Genomic DNA, 18,836 nt, shown 5'->3' with positions numbered 1-18,836 from the left:
TTTCAAATGTATAATAAACTATATATAATTCTCATTTATATCATAAAGAATGCACATTTAAATCAAGATACTCAATATAACGGAACTTTGAAAGTCGTACTAGTTTCTAAAAATTTTTAATGGAGGAGAAATACAAATTGATTTTTTTTATTTTTGCATCTTTTCTCTTTTACGATACAATTATTGACTGTTCTTGTATTAAAATTATCTTAACGATTTCTATTTCTGACATTGCTATCTGTCTTCCCTGTGTATCCTCTCTCTTTTACCCTGTTTCTTATTATATATTTAATGCACCACCCTCGAGAAACGGTTCTGTCATCGATCCGAGAATTTCGAAGAATCGGTCGAGAAATAAGGATAACATGTTGCCATTAAGTCTGGAAGGAACTGAACGTGAATCGAATCATGGATTTCTTCTTGCACATTGTGGAAAATAACAGAAACTTTGTTATCACTTCCAACATTACGATCAACGTGTGTGTGTGTGCTTTCTTTTCGAATTCCTAGATCCATACTTACAGTGTATTTATATCGTTACTTGAAATTCTGTCTTTAAGAGAATGGGATGCTCGAAACGGAGATTCTTATTTTGAGATGCGAATTGTTCAATATAAAGATTTTTTTTATTAGAGAACAACTACGGTTACTCGGCTGAGAAGCTTATTCAATTATTCATGTAAAATTTAACATGGACATTCGATATATTGATCAAAGCACATTTTTTATAAAATTGACATCAAGATTTGTTTCTAAAATAATATTTGCATATATTTTTCTACAGTAAAACAAATTTATATATCTCAGAAAAGCGTCACATTGAAAGAAGATATACGACAAAGAGAGCGTTACATCTTCTTTACACGCCAACTGCATTTTCCTTTCTACCTGTCGGCCAAGTACTGATATCCTTAGGGTTTAAGAAGGAAGACCAATAAGCGCTGTGGTCTAGTTGGAGTTCGGAACAGTGACGAAGTCACCGAAACGAAGTTAAGTCCCTCACTGAAGTTCGCTTCATCTAGAAGGCGCATAAATTTTGCAAGAGATGGCTGATTCTATCTATCGCCGATGGTTTCTTGAAATAAGTGACACAAACTTATTTCAAGTACACGTTCGTTAATAAGTACTCTGACATCTCCTAGATGCTATTTTTCCAGATGGTTCGGAGAGATATTATTATCGCGATTCATTATTACGTGACGTAAAGAACGACACCAGACGATCGGCGAACGGGTCTCAATATTCATTTCCGTCTGGCGACGACGAAAGCATCAGTTACCGCATAATGCAGCTTCTGTCACGTCGCTGAAATTGTGTAAACGCTTTTAAGAAGGATGTCAACCGACATCCTTCGCAACAGCTTCCATTAACACGGCGAGTTTATTGTACGTTCTTCGACACTTTGCGTCGCAATGGCTGCAAAATGTAAAGCACGATTTTCATTTCGCGATTATCAAGATTAGCAATTACATTTTAAATTTAGAAATCGGAATTTGCTTTTGATTGGAAAGGAAAAACGAGTTGACTGTATAAAGGAAGAAAGATGCGATTATCGGCGATGTTTCATAAAATAAATTAATAAAAATCAATATTTATTTACTTTTGGTAAGTGTCTGTTTTTCAAAAATATTAATAACAGTTTCATAATTTTCTACATTGAAGTATGGAGTTGAGTAGGTCTAGAGATTTTTATAAAAATCTTATATCGCTCTTAGTCCATTCTTCCCTCATACAATCGAGGACATCGTCGACTCTCTTTATTAAGATGGAGAACTGAATGCTCCTGAGCGCAAAGTGCTCTCGACTTGAATGCAATATCTAAAGCTCAACCTGCTTATAGTTCGTTATACATTACGATCCATCATTCTACTAATTTATATTTATTGTTAAAAATTAATAGGCTAAACTTTTGGGTTAAATTTTTTAATCAAGGTACACGTTTTACCTTTTTCAAGATTAGTCTCATATGTTAATGGGAATGATTACAGAGATCCTGTAATTTAATATAATTGAAAAATGATAATTCCCAAACGAGCGTAGAAGTCATTTCAATAGAAACTAATTATTAAAGAGAGCGTTATATTTCCACGAACGTGTTGTAATATGAAATTATAGAATACTTAATTGTGACTAATGAAAAACGCAACACATTATCTTTCTCTCTAGAGATTTAAAACCCTTTGCTCGTGTGATATTTTCCGAATGAAAACGTTCACTTAAATAATCGTGCAGGCCATAGCAGGGTTGGGCATTTATGCGTAAAATATAAAGAATCTATGCTAAATGTATATAATAAACTATGTTTTATATGTATACATCTATGTAAACAATAATCTCATTGTCGAGGATTTAGATTCCATCAAAAATAGAAAATTATATTCCGTTATATTTTTTGATTTTTAATATTATTAGTGTTTATGATTGTATAAATTTATCTAGACGAAGAAATTACTTTATCTTATTTTTAGATTATTAGAATTTATATTAACTCTATTTTAAATAAAAGAAGTGATAGCTTTTCAAATTATGTTGTACATTAATGTAAACAATAACGAGCATGAAGTATATATTGTCTTTAGCTTTAAACTCCTGTTACCATTAATCTCAACAAGAGAATTTTTGGAAGTGACAATAACAGAACGCACAGATAAGAAAATAATAGTGCAATGTAAAATTTACATTGCATGTAATAATTTATTTTGCTTATATTGTCTACGTGAAAAAGATTTGTGTAAATAATTTATGTAATCTTTGTACGACACCTTAGGTGATACTAAAGCTATTGTACTATCCCTCTTTATCGGCGGCATGGCACGACTGCCACACTAGCATAGTGAAACGGATTGACTTTAACGATGTTACCAGGGATAGTTCTAGACTGATTCGACCTTCTCGTTAGCGGTCCCACTGAAAATTGGCCGATGGCCAATGAATATAGGCCAATTTTCTCTATCGTCTGTTTTTGTGCCATATCGAATGTAAATGACGCTGCCAAGTTTTTGTTAATTATTAGATTTGTACGAATCGATACCAGTTGAACTTTTTGTTTTGGCAAAAATGAATTAAAAAGCCTCAGTATCAATAAAGGTATATATTGAACGACGACACAGAATAAACAAGGTCAGGATCATAGAAATAGTTACAGAACTTTCGAATGATTTAATGAAATTATGATATAAAAATAATGTGAAATTTTATGGGTGCAATCAATTTTGTCCGTATTGTATTATTTATACTTTCAAGATTGTAGTTCAACGTTCATAATATTTTATCGATGTGTAACATTTTCAAGTTTATATGTGTGTAATTCAATTAAATTATACTTTACACTATCTTAACGCAGAAAAAGGCTATGTATAGCCGAAACATGTACGTTACTCATTTTATAATAGATTAAATTACATTTTATATATAAAACGTCTTTTCGTTCACTATTTGGCTGTTTTTTTTTAACTTAGCATAATAGCTTAGCATATAATTTACCCTCTATTTATTATTTATGGGTATAGTATAGTTATAAAAAGATGTGGGTATATCCCCTATATGTATATGGGTATAAATTATAAAGATATATATATATATATATATATATATATATATATATATATATATATACAAAATACACTTATGATTAATTTTTTTAAACTAATAAAGGTAAAGTAATCAGTGCTATTACAATTTTATTATTATAAAATCGATTTATGTAGAGAGAAATTACATTGGAATAATATCTGATTATATAACCATGTATTTTACGGTAATCCGATTTTGTGACAATAAGATTGTAATAAATCTCTTGTACTTTATTTGTTGATTCTCACGTATTTAACTGATAAAAGCAATCAACATAATTCTTTTTTACAACAGAGAATCTAATTTTAAAACATTTTTATATTAAATTTAATTTTAAATAGTCGCCTTATACATACACACACACACACACACACACACACACACACATATATATATATATATATATGTATGTATAAGGCGACTATTTAAAATTAAATTTAATATTAAAATGTTTTAAAATTAGATTCTCTCTTGTAAAAAAAAATTATGTTGATTGCTTTTATCAGTTGAATACGTGAGAATCAACAAATAAAGTACAAGCGATTTATATATATATATATATATATATATATATATATATATATATATATATATATATGTATGTATGTATGTATGTATGTATGTATGTAAATCTATGTTTTAATTTACAATACAACATGATATAAAATGATATAACATCTTATATCTTGACGTTGTTATAAATAGAATGTTATTGCAAACCGAAAGAATAAAGGCAATTTCTCAAGTTAATAATAAAGAGTCAAAAATATACATTTGCATTAATATCTGAGCTTCTCGGCGCTACATTTTTGTACAGAGAGCTCGAAATACGGAAGAGCCGAAGGGATGGATTATTGGAGATATCGGACGCCGTTTCTATTTATGGCCATGAATGCGCACACGAGAGGATGCAAATATATCTCTTGGACGAGCCGGCGCTGCGTCTGTACGATGCAATCTTAACATCCCCTTTTCACAATTCCGACTAAATTAACGACACGCTCGAAATTAGCTACACGTGTTTAACCCACGTGCAACCCGCCGTCGATTCCTATCCTGAATATGTTCTCAGTAATAGACACTCAAGAGAACATTGAGGCAATCTAATTGTAAGAAGACAGTCGACAATCCGGGATTGGGGTGGGTAATTAGGACATTCCTAGAATTCTTGCGTGTAACGAGTTTCTGCGAGCCCCATAATTGAATCAGTGAGCCAGCGGAGCCAAGCTTTAAGAAACAAGGAGATCGATCGATCTTCTACGACTCTTTATTTCCCAGACCGTTCTTCGTGACGTCAAAGCAGAGAGGATCGTCGTTTTTTATTCTTCTTTTTTTTACGGAGAGAGATTCGCCATCGATCCGAACCGATGAAAAGCAAAGTCGAGACAAAGTCAGAACGCGGGCGGGAAGGGAATTCGGTGTCCGGCGTGGGTTGGTGAGCGGGGTGTATCAGATGATCTGCCGATTCCCATTCAGGTCAATCCTTTTACTCCCACAATCGTCGTGATGAGGCGCCCGCCGATCGACGCGTGGGCGGTTCGCCGGCACGAGAGCGTGGATGTGCGTGCCGCCGCGCCGCGGCTTGCTCGCGATGACAAAACGATGGTGTTGGTAGCAACGCGATGTATTGATTTTGTGGTACAATACGGTAACTGCGAGGTGGAGCCGTTGCAGCTCCAGTACGACTGCCGCACCGCCATATTTGTTTCCCTCGGCAGACCAGACGAGACTGCGGAAAGTGGATTTTCTACGGTTTATACCGGAACGGCGAGTCGTCCCACCATTGCGTAAGTACAGATTGAAGATCCGGACGCAACCCCGCGCAGTTCCGCGCGCGAACTCCGACCGTTCTCACCCCGCGAGGGAGCGCGGACTCTGAGCGCGTAGCATCCCCTCGGCGAGCAGGTGGCGGATCCGCGCCACGACGAGGCCCGCCACCCGTAAACAACGCATGACAAGTGTCTGACAGGTGATTGTCTCTTGGCGAAACTACCCCCACGACTCTCTTCAACGCGCGCCCGAGCATCGTACGTATCTCACGCATCTTGCCGTTCGTTCGGCTTGCACCGCGTGTCGCGCGAATCCGCGACGACACTACTGCCGGCTGCTGATCAGTGAGCAGGAAAGCAATGAGTTCTCGCATGTTCTGTATCCTCCGAGAATGTGCTCTGTTAGTGGTGATCGGTTAGTGGATTCGTGGATTCGCGAGTCGTTACAAATTCGGCGAGAAAGTTTGAGATACGACACGGATAATTTCAATGACGTGTGTCTTCAGTGAACATGATTCACGCGCTTTCTCTTTCTCTCTTTCTTTCTGTCGCAAGAAAGAAACGACGCAACGCGTGAGAAGAAGGTAATAAGTTTTTTTATAAATGTTTCGGTGACTGTATCTTCCTCTGAAGAGGAAGAAGATTAAAATAGTGCCAGCGCAAAGTAAAAATTGCAATCGCGGAGTAGACCGTGCCATTTAATCTGCTTTGCGTAATTACGTTTCTACTGCGAGGTAACAGTACGGAATTTTTTTTCTCTTCCACCGGAAAGAATCTTCCTCCCCCTTTTTTTGCGTCACGAGAAATTAAATTATAATGGAATGAAATTAACCGAGTTATAGTCGAGTTTGGCAAATCCAGAGTATATTGTCAATCATAGCGCGATCGATCGTTCATTCTTGGTTACAACACGTGTCAATCATGCGTTCGTTTGTTTGATTGAATGAAAAATCAAATACGTGCCTTTCTCCTCGATATAAAATATTTATTGAACGTTTATGATATTTACAGAGCTCGTAAAATTTATTTAAAAGAAAGAAAGAGACTTAAACGCATAGATCAGCATTCGATATTGTCCTCGCTATTAAACGATATTATCGTAACGTTCCTGATATTACGTAATTCTTTTATTGCTACTTTATTTCCCGTCGCATGACAAAACGCGCAGCGATTCATATATCATACATGGTTGTGGCAATAGATGTGGGAATATTATAGATAAGTATCTACAGCCCTCGTAACTAGATGTAAAACATGTTCTGTAATATCGCTGTAAGTGGAATATTACCGAGTGATAGAGGTGACGTTTACGCTGGTCCACAGGTAGATTGAGAATACATACGGAAATATGCCCGTGTCGCGAAAGGTCTTTGCGCTGAATAATTTAAAACCAGGTGATCGATTCTCAGGTGAGCCGCAGAGACGCGACAAACGCTATTCCAGTCGACCTCATTTAAGATTCGATCGAATCGCACAATTATACTGCATGATATTGATGCGCATTTTCTACCGTTACAATGTATATCTGGACTTATCTATGTATATTTATAAACTCCAACTGTAAGCTTCCATTAAAAACGTGTTACAACGGAGACCTTTATTTTACAAAAGTCCACCATGTTTCCACTTGAACGCTCACGGAAATTGGCAGTTTCAATCCCCGAAGAATTCTCGGTCGTCTCTATTCTTGTTTATCGAGGCATACATCTCTAGTTTGAATACTTCTATGTACGAATTATTTTACAGATTTTCAATTTCGCCTCATGAAAAATGCACAAACATACAAGACAATTATCGCCGAGATCGCTCGTGTTTTTCCGTGCCGATCGATACGAAAAAATTGATGTTGACACGATTCAAGTTGCGTGATTCCGTGCAAATGGATAGACGGACGCGTGTGTATTATGTATCGGTGGAAAACCGCATAAAACGGAGGCGCCACACCGTCTAAGCCGCTCCGGCGCTCGATAAAATTACACTGCGAACACTGTAAGCCTCATACTCCTTACACACCCTCGCTCGCATTTTGTCAGCGTTTCTGTGTTCTCTCATTCTCGCTTCCTTCCATTCTGGTTAAGCTGCCACATGTTGCGAAGGTCGTTAGCGAAACTGTGTCACGATATCACGGCGGTTCCATTTTTTTTTTTTTTTCGTTACGAATCGAAAAAAACACCGACTCCCAATGAGGACTCTCAAAAACATTTTTTTGTGACCGTCAGAAGAGTGTTTTGTTTACGACGTGTAATGTCAATAACGTAGAAAATTCAGAAAGGAAATTACACTGCATATTTGCGAGAGATAAAGTATTTTATGTGGATCTTGGGGAAAACGATGTGCCTCGATATTAGAGAGGACACGTATAAAAGTTTACGACTGATATACCAGTTTTCCTTTTAGAACGGAAATTGTTTCCAGCATTGATCCACGAGATCACAAGACATCAATGTAAAATAAAAGTCACGTTGCAGTTTCCCTGTCGTTTTTTTTTTTTTAGATTACAATTGGAGAAACACGGAAGATAAAGGCAAAGTTACACCGCGCACGGTATTGCCGATCATTTTAATGGAGTGCATATTGGAAACGGATGGTTGTCGACCTAGTTTTGTCGTTACACCTAGACCTCTTATTGTTAGAAACACTTTGCATAGGCCATCACACTCGCAATGCATAAACGTATAGGCCACAGTAGACGAATGCAGCTGGGAATTATTATGAACTTTGCTTTAACCCACTTTATTCTCAACGACAATTTTATTGTGATCCCTCGCACGTGGCTACCTTTAGAGTTTTCCTATGAAAACGATTGATATCTTCAACCCCTTGCCGGCCCAGTCTTCAATTTAGAACAAAAGTTTTTCAAAAAACGTAATTGAATTCAGTTTAAGTACTTTTACATGAATCCTGTCTCAAAATCAAGAAAAGAACGTGATCAAACGTCTTATTCAAAAGTTAGCATTCTATATGTTCTCCAAGTTGCATCATTGTCTGGTGATTCGCGAAAAAAATTTTAGAAAAATTGAGACCAGCTGGTCCGAATCGGTCGGAACCCGCCATCTCTGGAGATCACCCTGCATCTTCATCCCTTCGACGTCTTCGTGGTACGTGACGTCAATTGCGGTAACGCTCACGACACCGTTGCAGTCCGGCGACGCGCAGTCGCGCGACGCCGCGATCAATGCGCGTCTTCGCGCGAGGGTTCCGTCGGCTGCACGAGGATCGGAACAGAACATGCGCGCGGGTGGACTCGTCCTGCGGCAAAAAGGAGAGACTCACGCGCGTGGAAACCTCTGACGTGGAATACCGATGATGCAAACGCGCGCTCGCACTCTCGCGTGGGACAGGATTCGATGAATTCTGCGATTCTGCGATACCGTAAACGTAAAAGTCGAGGTAGAAGGCTGGGCCGTTTCTGCTCGTGTTTGTGGTGTGTCGACGGAATGTTTGCAACGAACGGTTCTCACGACGCGCTAACTCTGCAAGATGTAGAAAGCTAGTGCCGTCAAAGAGAGTATCAACCGCTTGAATTTTGGTGGTTGAAACGCTCGGGAGTCCACTCTGATTGATAAAACTCGCCGTTGTTAAAGTAATTTACCGTTTCCCATTTCGATACGAGTGTTGCGGGATTTATCGGTAGGAGTGCAGTTTTGGTTTACATAACAGCCGTAACAATAATGATATGCACGTTTTGAACACTTTTATTCGGCGTATCTTATCGGGATGTTAGAGAGAACTCAGGAGTGATCCGTCGCCTCTACAAATGCCGACAATATTGTTGAAGAGAAACACTAAGAATCTCTGACGACTGATTTGTAGACTCTACAACAGTTGGTAAATCATCGTCGAGTCTACTCCAATCTATTCGAGCGAGTATAAACAACGTGTTTATTTTACGAACACCAGTTACGCTACTGCCTGTGTAGAATGAACAAGTGCACGTAGACAATCGATCGGTGAAGCGAGCAGTCCAATCGGAGCAGGATGCCGAAGCCAGTTCCGGTGGAGAATCTGGTGATACCGCCGCAGGATGGCCGTATCTGCGGCACGATCTGCATCTGCCAGATGACGATGGTGCTATCCTCGGTCGCGTTGGTGTATCTAACGGTCGCGATTTACATGCCCAGCGGACGGGCGTTTCAATCGGGCATCACCGAGGTGCCCGTGATGTGCACGACGATTCGAGCGGTGAACGCCGACAATTGCGATTGGGGTAGCTGCGGCGAGTGGTGTCTATCCAAGACCTCCGGGCCTTGCGTGCAGATCCACGTGAACCTACGCAGAAACGGATCCACGATCCTACTAGCGAACTGTACGAACACGACGAACAAGACGTGCTACGGTATTGATCAGGAGAACGCGAAGAAGTCAAAGTGCATCGCGGACGAGTGCCGCAATCTGACCGGCACGTTCAATTGCTCCGCGGGCACCTGCATCAACATCACCGACGCGTTCGAGTGCATGTTCCACGACACGGATCCGCCCCTCAAGTGTTCCGGTCGTCGCGGCAAGATCACCTGCATAGACATAGACGGCTTGTTCAATTGTAATCGTGGCACCTGCGAGCGCATACGCACCCCCTACAACTGCGATCGCAGGTGCGTCGATATCCCGACCAGGAACAAGAACATGATTCTCCTTAGCGGCGACAAGGTATATCTGAGTCAGTGCGAACGAGCTATAGACGTGATGACCAATCGCGAGATCTGGCACGAGGATCGTGGCGACGTCATGATGGCCTCCTGCTACGGGATATTCAATTCCACGTTGGGCGTGGAGGCGGTGGACTGCATCAACGGTTCCGTATTGGAGAAAGATCTGCTGACCGATCTGACGAATTTCACGTACCTGTCCTACCTAAATATATTCGCCACGAAGCCACTGGACAAAGAACAGTTAGTCGCGCCACCGGAGCACACCCTGATCATCGCCAACGAGAGTAAATTGTTGATCAACCTCGAGGGATGCGTGAACACGCTTCGGGACGAGTGCAAAGATTTCCTACACGAGTACGGGAAGGACGGGTCCGATCATAACGCACGTGCTAGATTTCCGTGTTACTACGCCGAGGGTAACACGGAGATTGTCGTGTCGCGGTTCAATCTAGAAACGACCTATAAAGAATTCTTGATCGCGTTAATTCTACCGAGTATTCTGTTTGTCGTCAGCTGTCTGACTCTGATCTTCTGTCAGAGAACAGTCGTCGTCGGGGACGACGCTAAAATGAGGTTCAAGGGCACGCCCGGCACGCTGGTCTCGATAGAGAGAAGCGCGTCGGGCAATTTAGGGGATGCTGGCGGAGGAGACTCCGTTATGGCGCTCTGAGATCCGTCACGTAAGACATGTTTTCGGCAGAAAATAGTTGCTGACGCATGGTGTTAATTAGTTACATCGCCCTAATCAGTTTTTCACGTCACAAAAGGTGTTTAATTCGATTCTTGTAGTTTAACATACTTTTTTTTATAAATTAATTTTATGTAATTTTCAGTTTTTCTCTCATCCGACTTCGATGTAATTATCAACATATACGAATACCTAGTTTACACCGAGCATCTTAATACGCGTACTATATCCGTACCAAATCGCTTAATATGCTTACTTATACCAAACGTATCAAGCGATGGATTTGCTCGAAATGTAGTACTTGATATGCGTAACGAAAGTGTAAACTAAGTAAAAATCATACTTTCTTCTTTCTGTTTTCTTTCTCTCTCTCTCTTTCTCTGTTATTCAATCGAAATTTCAATAATCTTGCGTGATCATTGTAATAATAATAATTTTTATAATTAATGATTCTTATCATTGTGTAAATTTCTTAGCTTAAACCATAATTAAAATGGCATGGCATGATATAAATAAACTGTAATTTTAGTAAAATTTTTAATAAAATTAGACTTAAAGTAACATAATATGTGAATTGAATTATTTTTCCAACGCTGCACTATTCTCTAAAATATTTTCTTTTTATCTTTCTATCGAGAAAAGATAACACGAGCTTTGGAGTAGAGTATGTCAAGATAAGAGACATGTTTTTCTGAAAACAAAGAGCAAAACGCATTTAACATTTATGTACTTAAAAACGTATTTAATTCTTGGTAAAATGTCGCTGTCATAATCATAAAAAAAATTGTGGATGTGATAAAAAATCTAAAATAAATATTTCATTAAGAACAATTAAAAAACATGCATTTTCATAAATTTTGATTAAATTTTTGTCTGTAAATAAATTAGGGAAAGTACCTTCAAAAAGAAGCACACATTCGAGATGTGCTTTGTGTATATTTGTACATATAATATACTTAGAGAAATAAAATTTAATCTTTTTAGAAACACTATTGCATTAAAGATGTAAAAGATGCACTTGTTTTCGTGTTGCTAGAGGCACAGAGTGATGTAGCTTTGTTTTGTATTTTTCAAATTACAAATTCAATCGACGTTATTAAAGTCAATTAAGAATGAACCAATTATTTTGTTTACCGTTTAGAAAGATATTTAAATGATTTTTGAACAGACGTATTATTCGAGAAATCTGTATTAAAGCACGCTTCTTATGTAAGAAGCTATTATTTATTTTGAGCTATTCTACAAAGTCCAAAGCTTATTAAAATTGAAAAGAGAAACTTGCGAGTTATTCACTGATAGACAACTGCAAGCACTTCTATTAATGTTGCAATACAAAATTTAATGTTGTGTTAACAGGCATTCCCCTCCTGGAGGAGAGTCCGGCTCGTCAGTCGATATTCTCCCTGCGCGGGCATTACTGAGGTGTGGGGAGGGGGGGAACGCGTGATAAAAAATTCTCATCTTGCAATTTAATAAAACCAAAAAGCAACACGTACACATTCCTGCAAAAGTATCAAGAGAACGAGGCAAGAGGGAGCGGTCAGACAACAAAGAGATCAAGAAGAATTTATCTACTCGCACTGCCTGCACTAAATATTTGAAAGACCGCACACGCATGCTTATGTGACGCGAGCAGGTGTTGTTACGATATCAAATTGCGCACGATTCTCTCGTTCTGAAGAAAATAACGACTCAAGAGAAAAGATTTACTCGATCTTGGCGTTTTTTCCACACGTGACATTTGTAGCTTTTAAAAGTTCCCCTTTTCTGATTGATTTGCCGTGACCAATAAAGTTTAACAATCAAGAGGCGCGCCTTGCTGATGGATGATCGACTCCAGACGAGCTCTCGATAGCCTGCTTACATAACGATCCAACAACTCATCGTAACCGGAAGTACGAACGTTGACGCGAGCAACCTAGCGATATTGACGAAAGTCGGCCTACTCGAAGACCTTCATCTCAAGAAGCTTCACGTTTAAAGCTTAGAATTTTCTAAATTAATACAATCTTATAACCAATTCAAATCTAAATTCGATTTGAATAGTCGATTCTCGAATTATCGTTACTCGATTATCCTCGTTGCATTATATCCTGTTCAATTTTGCAAGTTCCTAGATTAATTGTTTGATTATTTTATATTACATCTTGTCAAGTTTCGCAAGTTTTTAATTCTTAAATAAATCAAGTCGTTTTCATCAAAATTGTAGATCACTTAGTATTTCCTTCTCGTTCGAGGAAAATTATTTCTTCTCTTGCTGTGCAGCCATCGGGGAAGAAAGAACCACAGTATGAATCGACGTGTCGTAAGTGGACCGTAATCACGTCTCTTCAAACGAGCCCCGAACGGCCACGTGAATCGTGGCCGTCCGCATCTTCCGAGGAACTTCTATATAGATCGCGAGTAGGGTCTCACGACCCTCAAAAAGCCGCAATCATTGATTCCGACGAATCGACGGTGATAATGGGGGTTCAGGAGGGGGTGGAAGAGCCCAACAAGATCGGCGCTCTGATAGAGAAGGCCAAGTTTTACACTTCCCTCTGCATGGGCACGACGGCGATCCTCGCGGTCTTCGCTTTCCTGTTCCTGATTCCGTTCGTCGTCGAGCCGGCGATAACTACCATCCTGGCGGACTTCTCACCGCATCCGGTCGCCTGCGTCACGACGGGCCACGTATACGCGGAAGGGTTGAAGAACTGTTCGTGGGCGAGCTGCAGGGAAGGTGAATCCTCAATCCCTTTTATGTTTGCGTTTAGTACACACACCGTTCGAATGTAATCATTGATATCGTTGTTATCGTCGTAGGTTGTACCAGCGCTGCGCTTCGTTGTCACCAAATCAAAGTCAACTACACCAAACTCCTGTACGAGGAGTACATGGCGAAGCCGTTGGGCTCATTGCCGTGGGACGTCACCGACACCAAGTTCTTCGTGAACACGGAAGGCTGCGGCTACCCGCCCACGGTCAACTGTTCCAATTTCGCGAAGAAGTACGCCTACGAAAATATGGGGAAGATATTTCCCTGTTATTACAGCAGAACGAATCCGGAGACAGTTGTCGCAAGGTATGATCGGTGAGGTGATGTACGGTCCCATCAACACGTCATCAACGATCAGTACAAAATACAGTGCGTTATCCTGCTTTTCGCATAAAACATAGACGTCATTTTTTGCATTTAGGGAATCATATCTATTTGCACGACCGCCTATCTCTTTAGCAGAGAGCATAGCCCGTTATCTTGTGTCCGCAGGTATTCGTGGGATGAGAATCTGAGGCATTTGGTGCTGGCCTTGATCGTGCCCATAGTAGTGTTCATCGTGACGGTCGGCGTACTGTGCTACTGGTACTGTCCGCCGATAAATAAGACTTGCGGCGGATCGAGTCGCAATCTCATGGACAAGTATGCTAGAAAGGAAGAGTAAGTGTATGTATGCAGTACCCGATATGGGTTAGCAGAACTTTTGTGTTTTATTTACGGAATTACTTTGAAGACTGTTATATAATCGCTATGATTGTCAAGAAAAGCAATCAAATACCGTAAATCAAACATTGAAAAATTAAGGGTTGAATGAGACGAATTAAACTCATTATTTTTTTAAATCATATCACATATATATATATATCTTTCTTTGATTTCTGACTTTTGAATATTATTGAGTATAATATGACTTCAATTCTCAAAGTAATTCTTTCGTTCATGCTGTGACTGTCACATCGTTCACTCTCGTCTCCATTTTTGTAACTCTTTGTTGATTTCTTTTTGTTCTTGCAGCATTTTGGCAGAGGATGAATTCGAGGAAGACGAAGAGGAGTACTGACTGCTACCAAGGGCTCACCCCCCGGCGCGGGAGTGATCCCAGCGAAATAATTTCCGAATGGCTCCAGCGTACTTCACTTTCTAAATTTAAGCGAGCAATAGCAGCGCTCAGGAAAAAAATTTGCGACGAGCAGAAAAAAAAATGGATCCCGTTGTTGTCGCCTTCTATCGAGTTCACTTACTAAAACTTAACAATGCATCCGACTTTTCGCCCTTTAAATCTGACTTGTGCTTTTAACAAATGTTCGCTCGGGTTATATACCAGCGACATAACAATATTTCTCTTTTTCCATCTCTTTTTCTCAATTGCACCGAGATTAATTATATGCACTTGCTCTAAAGAAATGTGACGTCAGTTCCATCCGACTAATCAGCAAACGAAAAAAGATCGCTTGCGCAAAGAATATACTTTAAATTTATGATGTAAAGTGGGCCATGAATATATACGAGAACTCGGATTTTTCAATTATCTATCAGTATTCGGTACGAGAGAATGTGGCTCGAAACACGCGGAAAATAATATTGTGGTATGCAATATGATACGTTACTAATACAAATTAATTTTATTTATAATACATTGGATGCTAACGCGATGCGTTGACGCTCGCTAAATTATTCGGCAATGTATAAGATCTTGTAGATTAATTGCGGAAGTGGTTTCAAATGAAGCAATTAAGAAACGGTGACTATGTACTTCCGTGTGTTTCGAGCTCAATCGTGATAAAGGCGCGCCTTCCTACTTACGTGATAAAAGTTTAAGCAGTACAATAGTTTTTAAACGGCACAGATTAGGTTTTGCAAGCAGCATCGGGTTTAGATTAAGCTACGTAGCCGCGAAATTACGACTGAGGTCACATAAGCTGCCCGTGTGACGATAAGTCGAAGTCATGAAGTATTGATGAAAGAAGTACGAGCCGCAGGCTCGAGCGCAATATCTTCGCTCACCGTCGAGTTGAAGAAACAGACTCCAATGCGGACTCCTATTAGGCCAATCGCGTTACTCGCTACACTAAATCACGTGGTTTTCCAAAACCGCTAATATTTTAATGTTCCATTCATGCCTCTCATTGTGGTTACTTTTCTAAGTAGATCGAGCAGTGGCTTCTTTATATATACTTTTTAATGCTCTAAGGTAGGGCCATATAAGAGTCATACTCTGGAAGCTCTGGAAAGCTTTTCATCTCGTATAAAAATAAAATAAAATCACAATTACATTTTGTAGAAATTCTATTAGAGGAAAAGAGCTATCCGTAATTATTGCTGATATTGAGAAGAGTACAAAGGCAATGTAATGAATGGAGTTTACGAAAGTGCTTTATAAAGAAAGAAGTGAAGCAAGTGACGCGGTTTGCTTTCAAAATCCGCTTCCGCACCAAGTAACGTAGGTTAAGACTAGGCTGTAAGTTAAGCCTGTGAATACTACCGATCGTAATTCTATCGAAATCGATATAAGAGTTGTTACGAATTTTGTACGCGGACGCAAGTCACGTCGTGGATTCTATAGTCAAAGAGAGAAGATATATTATATAAATATACAAAAAAAATAATAATAATGATAAGCGTGTATTAAACGCATAAAACGCACGTGAACGCTGGTACGCATTGTGCGCATAGTTTATAGGCTAAATATAACAATAAATACTTTTAAGTTAAATTTTTTGCAGGGACGTGCGAACTATATTCCGTAAGCTACGAAACGACATCGTTTATCCTGAATTGAATGCTTGCAAATCGCTCAATAGCATTTATTCCATTAAACATAATTGCTAAGTTCTTCAAATAAATTAATGCAGATAATAATTAGTAACTTTAGTCTAGGATGCCATTAAAATAAAACGTAGAAGCGCATGAAACGATTTTTGGACATGTATTAAATTATTTCAATGTATAAATTCATTATAACGTATGAAGAGAAATTGCTATGGTTACAATGTTAATTGCTTGATATCTCTCAAAATCATTTTTTTCGATTGATAATTTTGCTGTAATTACTTGAAGAGTAAAAAAACGGAAAAATGCCTAAAATAATTATCGAATATGCATTAAATAATTTGAATATTTGAAATAAATTAAAAAATTGCTATGGCTAGAATATTAATTAGTTTATATCTCTCAAAATAATTTTTGTCGGCCGTTGACTGAGTTCTGCGCTTTGTAATTACTTGAAGAGCACCGCGCCCTGATAAAACATTGATTTTAATAACGTTTGTTTCGAAGCATATGGAAATCATGTCGTAACCCTCTACATCTAGTATGGTTGTGAATCCTTACTCGGCCTTGCTCTAGGTGTCCAGAGTGAAAGAGCTCCCACGCGGTAGCAATTTCCCATGGACCCTACGTTTTGGCACTCATTCCCCACTTGAAGCTTGCTAGTCTAGTTTCCGTTACGATCGATTGCGCGATCGTCTTCGAAATCGCGGACGTCCGTCGATTTCATCTCGTGTTAACTACGCGATTTCGTCCGACTCGATTCTCCCTCGCTGCTACCTTCGTCATACAAGTTGAATGAATTTTAAACGGCAATGCTAAATTTTAATTGCATTGTATTTTACATACGATGTTTAAGAATAATCAAAATTAGAAATCGGATAAGTATTAATTTGAAACACTAGTAGAGCATCGAATTATATTATAAATCGAAATTCCTAATTCTCTTCTCACGCACTCCTTTTTGCGAGAACATTTGCTCAAGACGCTTACGAATCGACGAAATGACGGCGCAAATTAAATTCGCGTACGCTTCCCAAATCGCAAGAGTAGCATGTAGTTCGCTACCGAGCCATCGAGAAATTTTTCATCTTTAGTTAGAATTAAAACTCTTATGTGATACAAAGCTTTCAAGCGCAACACCAAGAAAGCTCTACGCGGACAATCGAGGAGCAGTAACTCGCGTATAAGCACAACTTTCGCATCACGTATCGGTTCTAGTGCCAATTAAATTCGCTAGCTCGACTAGCCGATCGCAAATCGTTGTAGGCAGCATTCTTAGAGCATCGATCGCGAGAGAAGATATTTATATGTTAGAGACCAGGGATCTCAAGTGGATTACTTTTCTCACCGCATTGTAGGAGATTTCGTTTTGCAAAGAGAACTATGAAAATTTTGGAATTGTCTTAATCTTCTAGTTCTTGAATGTTTTTTCGATTCAATTTTGAGACAAATAATAAGAATTAAAATTGATATTAGTGTAATATTTAATGCAATAAGAAAGGAAAACTTATAAAACGTACATAATTAGCGAGTAAAAGAATATTTAGTCTCAAAGCAGCTTTGGGTCTTGGAAGATTGTTAGGGAGATTAAATAGGAAGTACATATGATCGAGAAAAAAAATTTTCAAGAAGCCAATATTTGCTTGAGATCCCTTTTTAGATAGGTAAACAAATTCTATTGTAAATTCAAATAATTTATACGCAAGGATGATTGTAGAGTAAATAATTCAAGCGGTTTTAACTGAGTAATCTAACGGAGCACGAATTGATAATAAACGAGGTATTGCGAATTCTATTTCCATACACGATTTAACTGTCATGTGAAAATCAACAATGCTGTTTGTCTTCGATCGACAAACGAGCATTGTTCAATAATTATCTTTACATATTGTATGGCCCCTATACAATGCTACTATAATAGTGTTCGCACTTATTGTAACCGGATATTTATCATGCTGACATCATTTCCCTCTCTTCTTTCCTCGCCTCTTTTATTACATATTAAAAAAAAGTCTATAATATAAATTAGGAAATACTCTTCGAGACGCTTCCTTTCTCTCTACTCGAAAAAATTCTAAAGTTCGTTCACCGCTTCTTACTGAATCATAAATATTGTATATAATATATATACGGTGTGTATATACATATAAATCACATACTCGCTCTGCGATACAAACGGACTATTGTATATAAGAGATTGTACGAGTTCGTCTAAAATATATAAAAGGAACGTTTTCTGTTAAATCGCTGATAAATTATTTTCCCCAGTTCCATATTCCGTCGGTACACGTTTCTCGATATAACTTGAACAAATTTTAATTTTAGAGATGAACAAATTAATTTAGTTAAAAGAGCACACAAAAATAAATTTTACATCAATAAGCTCATGTCAACAGCTTCGCCTTTCTGAATACTTTTAAAGACTAACATTCCCAAAGAGCGAAAATTTGTGATCTGTAATATTTTTCAGTCTGTCAATAAGGTATCGTGAGAATGGAACTTAGACGCGTTGCATCTATCGTACTCCAACTGTGGTATTACATGAAAAATCTATCTTCACATGCATTATTCGAAGATTACATAGCATTAAACGAAGACATTTGACCTTTTGCTCTGAAGGACGTAGAAAT

At 38.6% G+C, this 18,836-nt stretch overlaps 2 protein-coding genes across 3 annotated transcripts; both read left to right on the top strand.

The window, feature by feature from the left end:
- Positions 1–5,932: 5,932 nt before the first annotated feature.
- On the top strand, positions 5,933–12,780 carry LOC105195070. Its single transcript, XM_026137661.2, has 2 exons — positions 5,933–10,671; positions 12,036–12,780. Exon 1 carries the CDS (start codon positions 9,321–9,323, stop codon positions 10,659–10,661), a length of 1,341 nt encoding a protein of 446 aa, XP_025993446.1. The 5' UTR covers positions 5,933–9,320; the 3' UTR covers positions 10,662–10,671; positions 12,036–12,780.
- A 301-nt stretch (positions 12,781–13,081) lies between these two features.
- Positions 13,082–18,450, top strand: LOC105195061 (protein tipE). 2 transcript variants are annotated; one of them, XM_011160282.3, is made up of 4 exons: positions 13,082–13,401; positions 13,485–13,743; positions 13,930–14,097; positions 14,452–18,450. In XM_011160282.3, the coding sequence occupies exons 1-4, from the start codon at positions 13,143–13,145 to the stop codon at positions 14,495–14,497; spliced, it is 732 nt and encodes a 243-aa protein (XP_011158584.1). In that variant the 5' UTR covers positions 13,082–13,142; the 3' UTR covers positions 14,498–18,450. The 2 variants fall into 2 exon arrangements, with proteins under 2 accessions (XP_011158584.1, XP_025993450.1); XM_026137665.2 differs by having other exon boundaries at positions 13,930–14,103.
- The last annotated feature ends 386 nt before the right edge of the window (positions 18,451–18,836 follow it).

This window comes from Solenopsis invicta, chromosome 10, assembly GCF_016802725.1.
Source record: "Solenopsis invicta isolate M01_SB chromosome 10, UNIL_Sinv_3.0, whole genome shotgun sequence".
Taxonomy (NCBI): Eukaryota; Metazoa; Arthropoda; class Insecta; order Hymenoptera; family Formicidae; genus Solenopsis; species Solenopsis invicta.
The sequence above is the reverse complement of the archived record's forward strand: the minus strand, read 5'-3'. Positions and strand labels throughout refer to the sequence as shown.

What these genes read in the sequence shown, in the direction of transcription:
- LOC105195070 (XM_026137661.2), top strand. Translation starts at nt 9,321, where the DNA reads ATGCCGAAGCCAGTTCCGGTGGAGAATCTGGTGATACCGCCGCAGGAT.
- LOC105195061 (XM_011160282.3), top strand. Translation starts at nt 13,143, where the DNA reads ATGGGGGTTCAGGAGGGGGTGGAAGAGCCCAACAAGATCGGCGCTCTG. An exon ending in GTGGGCGAGCTGCAGGGAAG is followed by an intron (nt 13,402 to 13,484) that starts GTGAATCCTCAA and finishes TTATCGTCGTAG; the next exon opens with GTTGTACCAGCGCTGCGCTT. An exon ending in AAGTATGCTAGAAAGGAAGA is followed by an intron (nt 14,098 to 14,451) that starts GTAAGTGTATGT and finishes TTGTTCTTGCAG; the next exon opens with CATTTTGGCAGAGGATGAAT.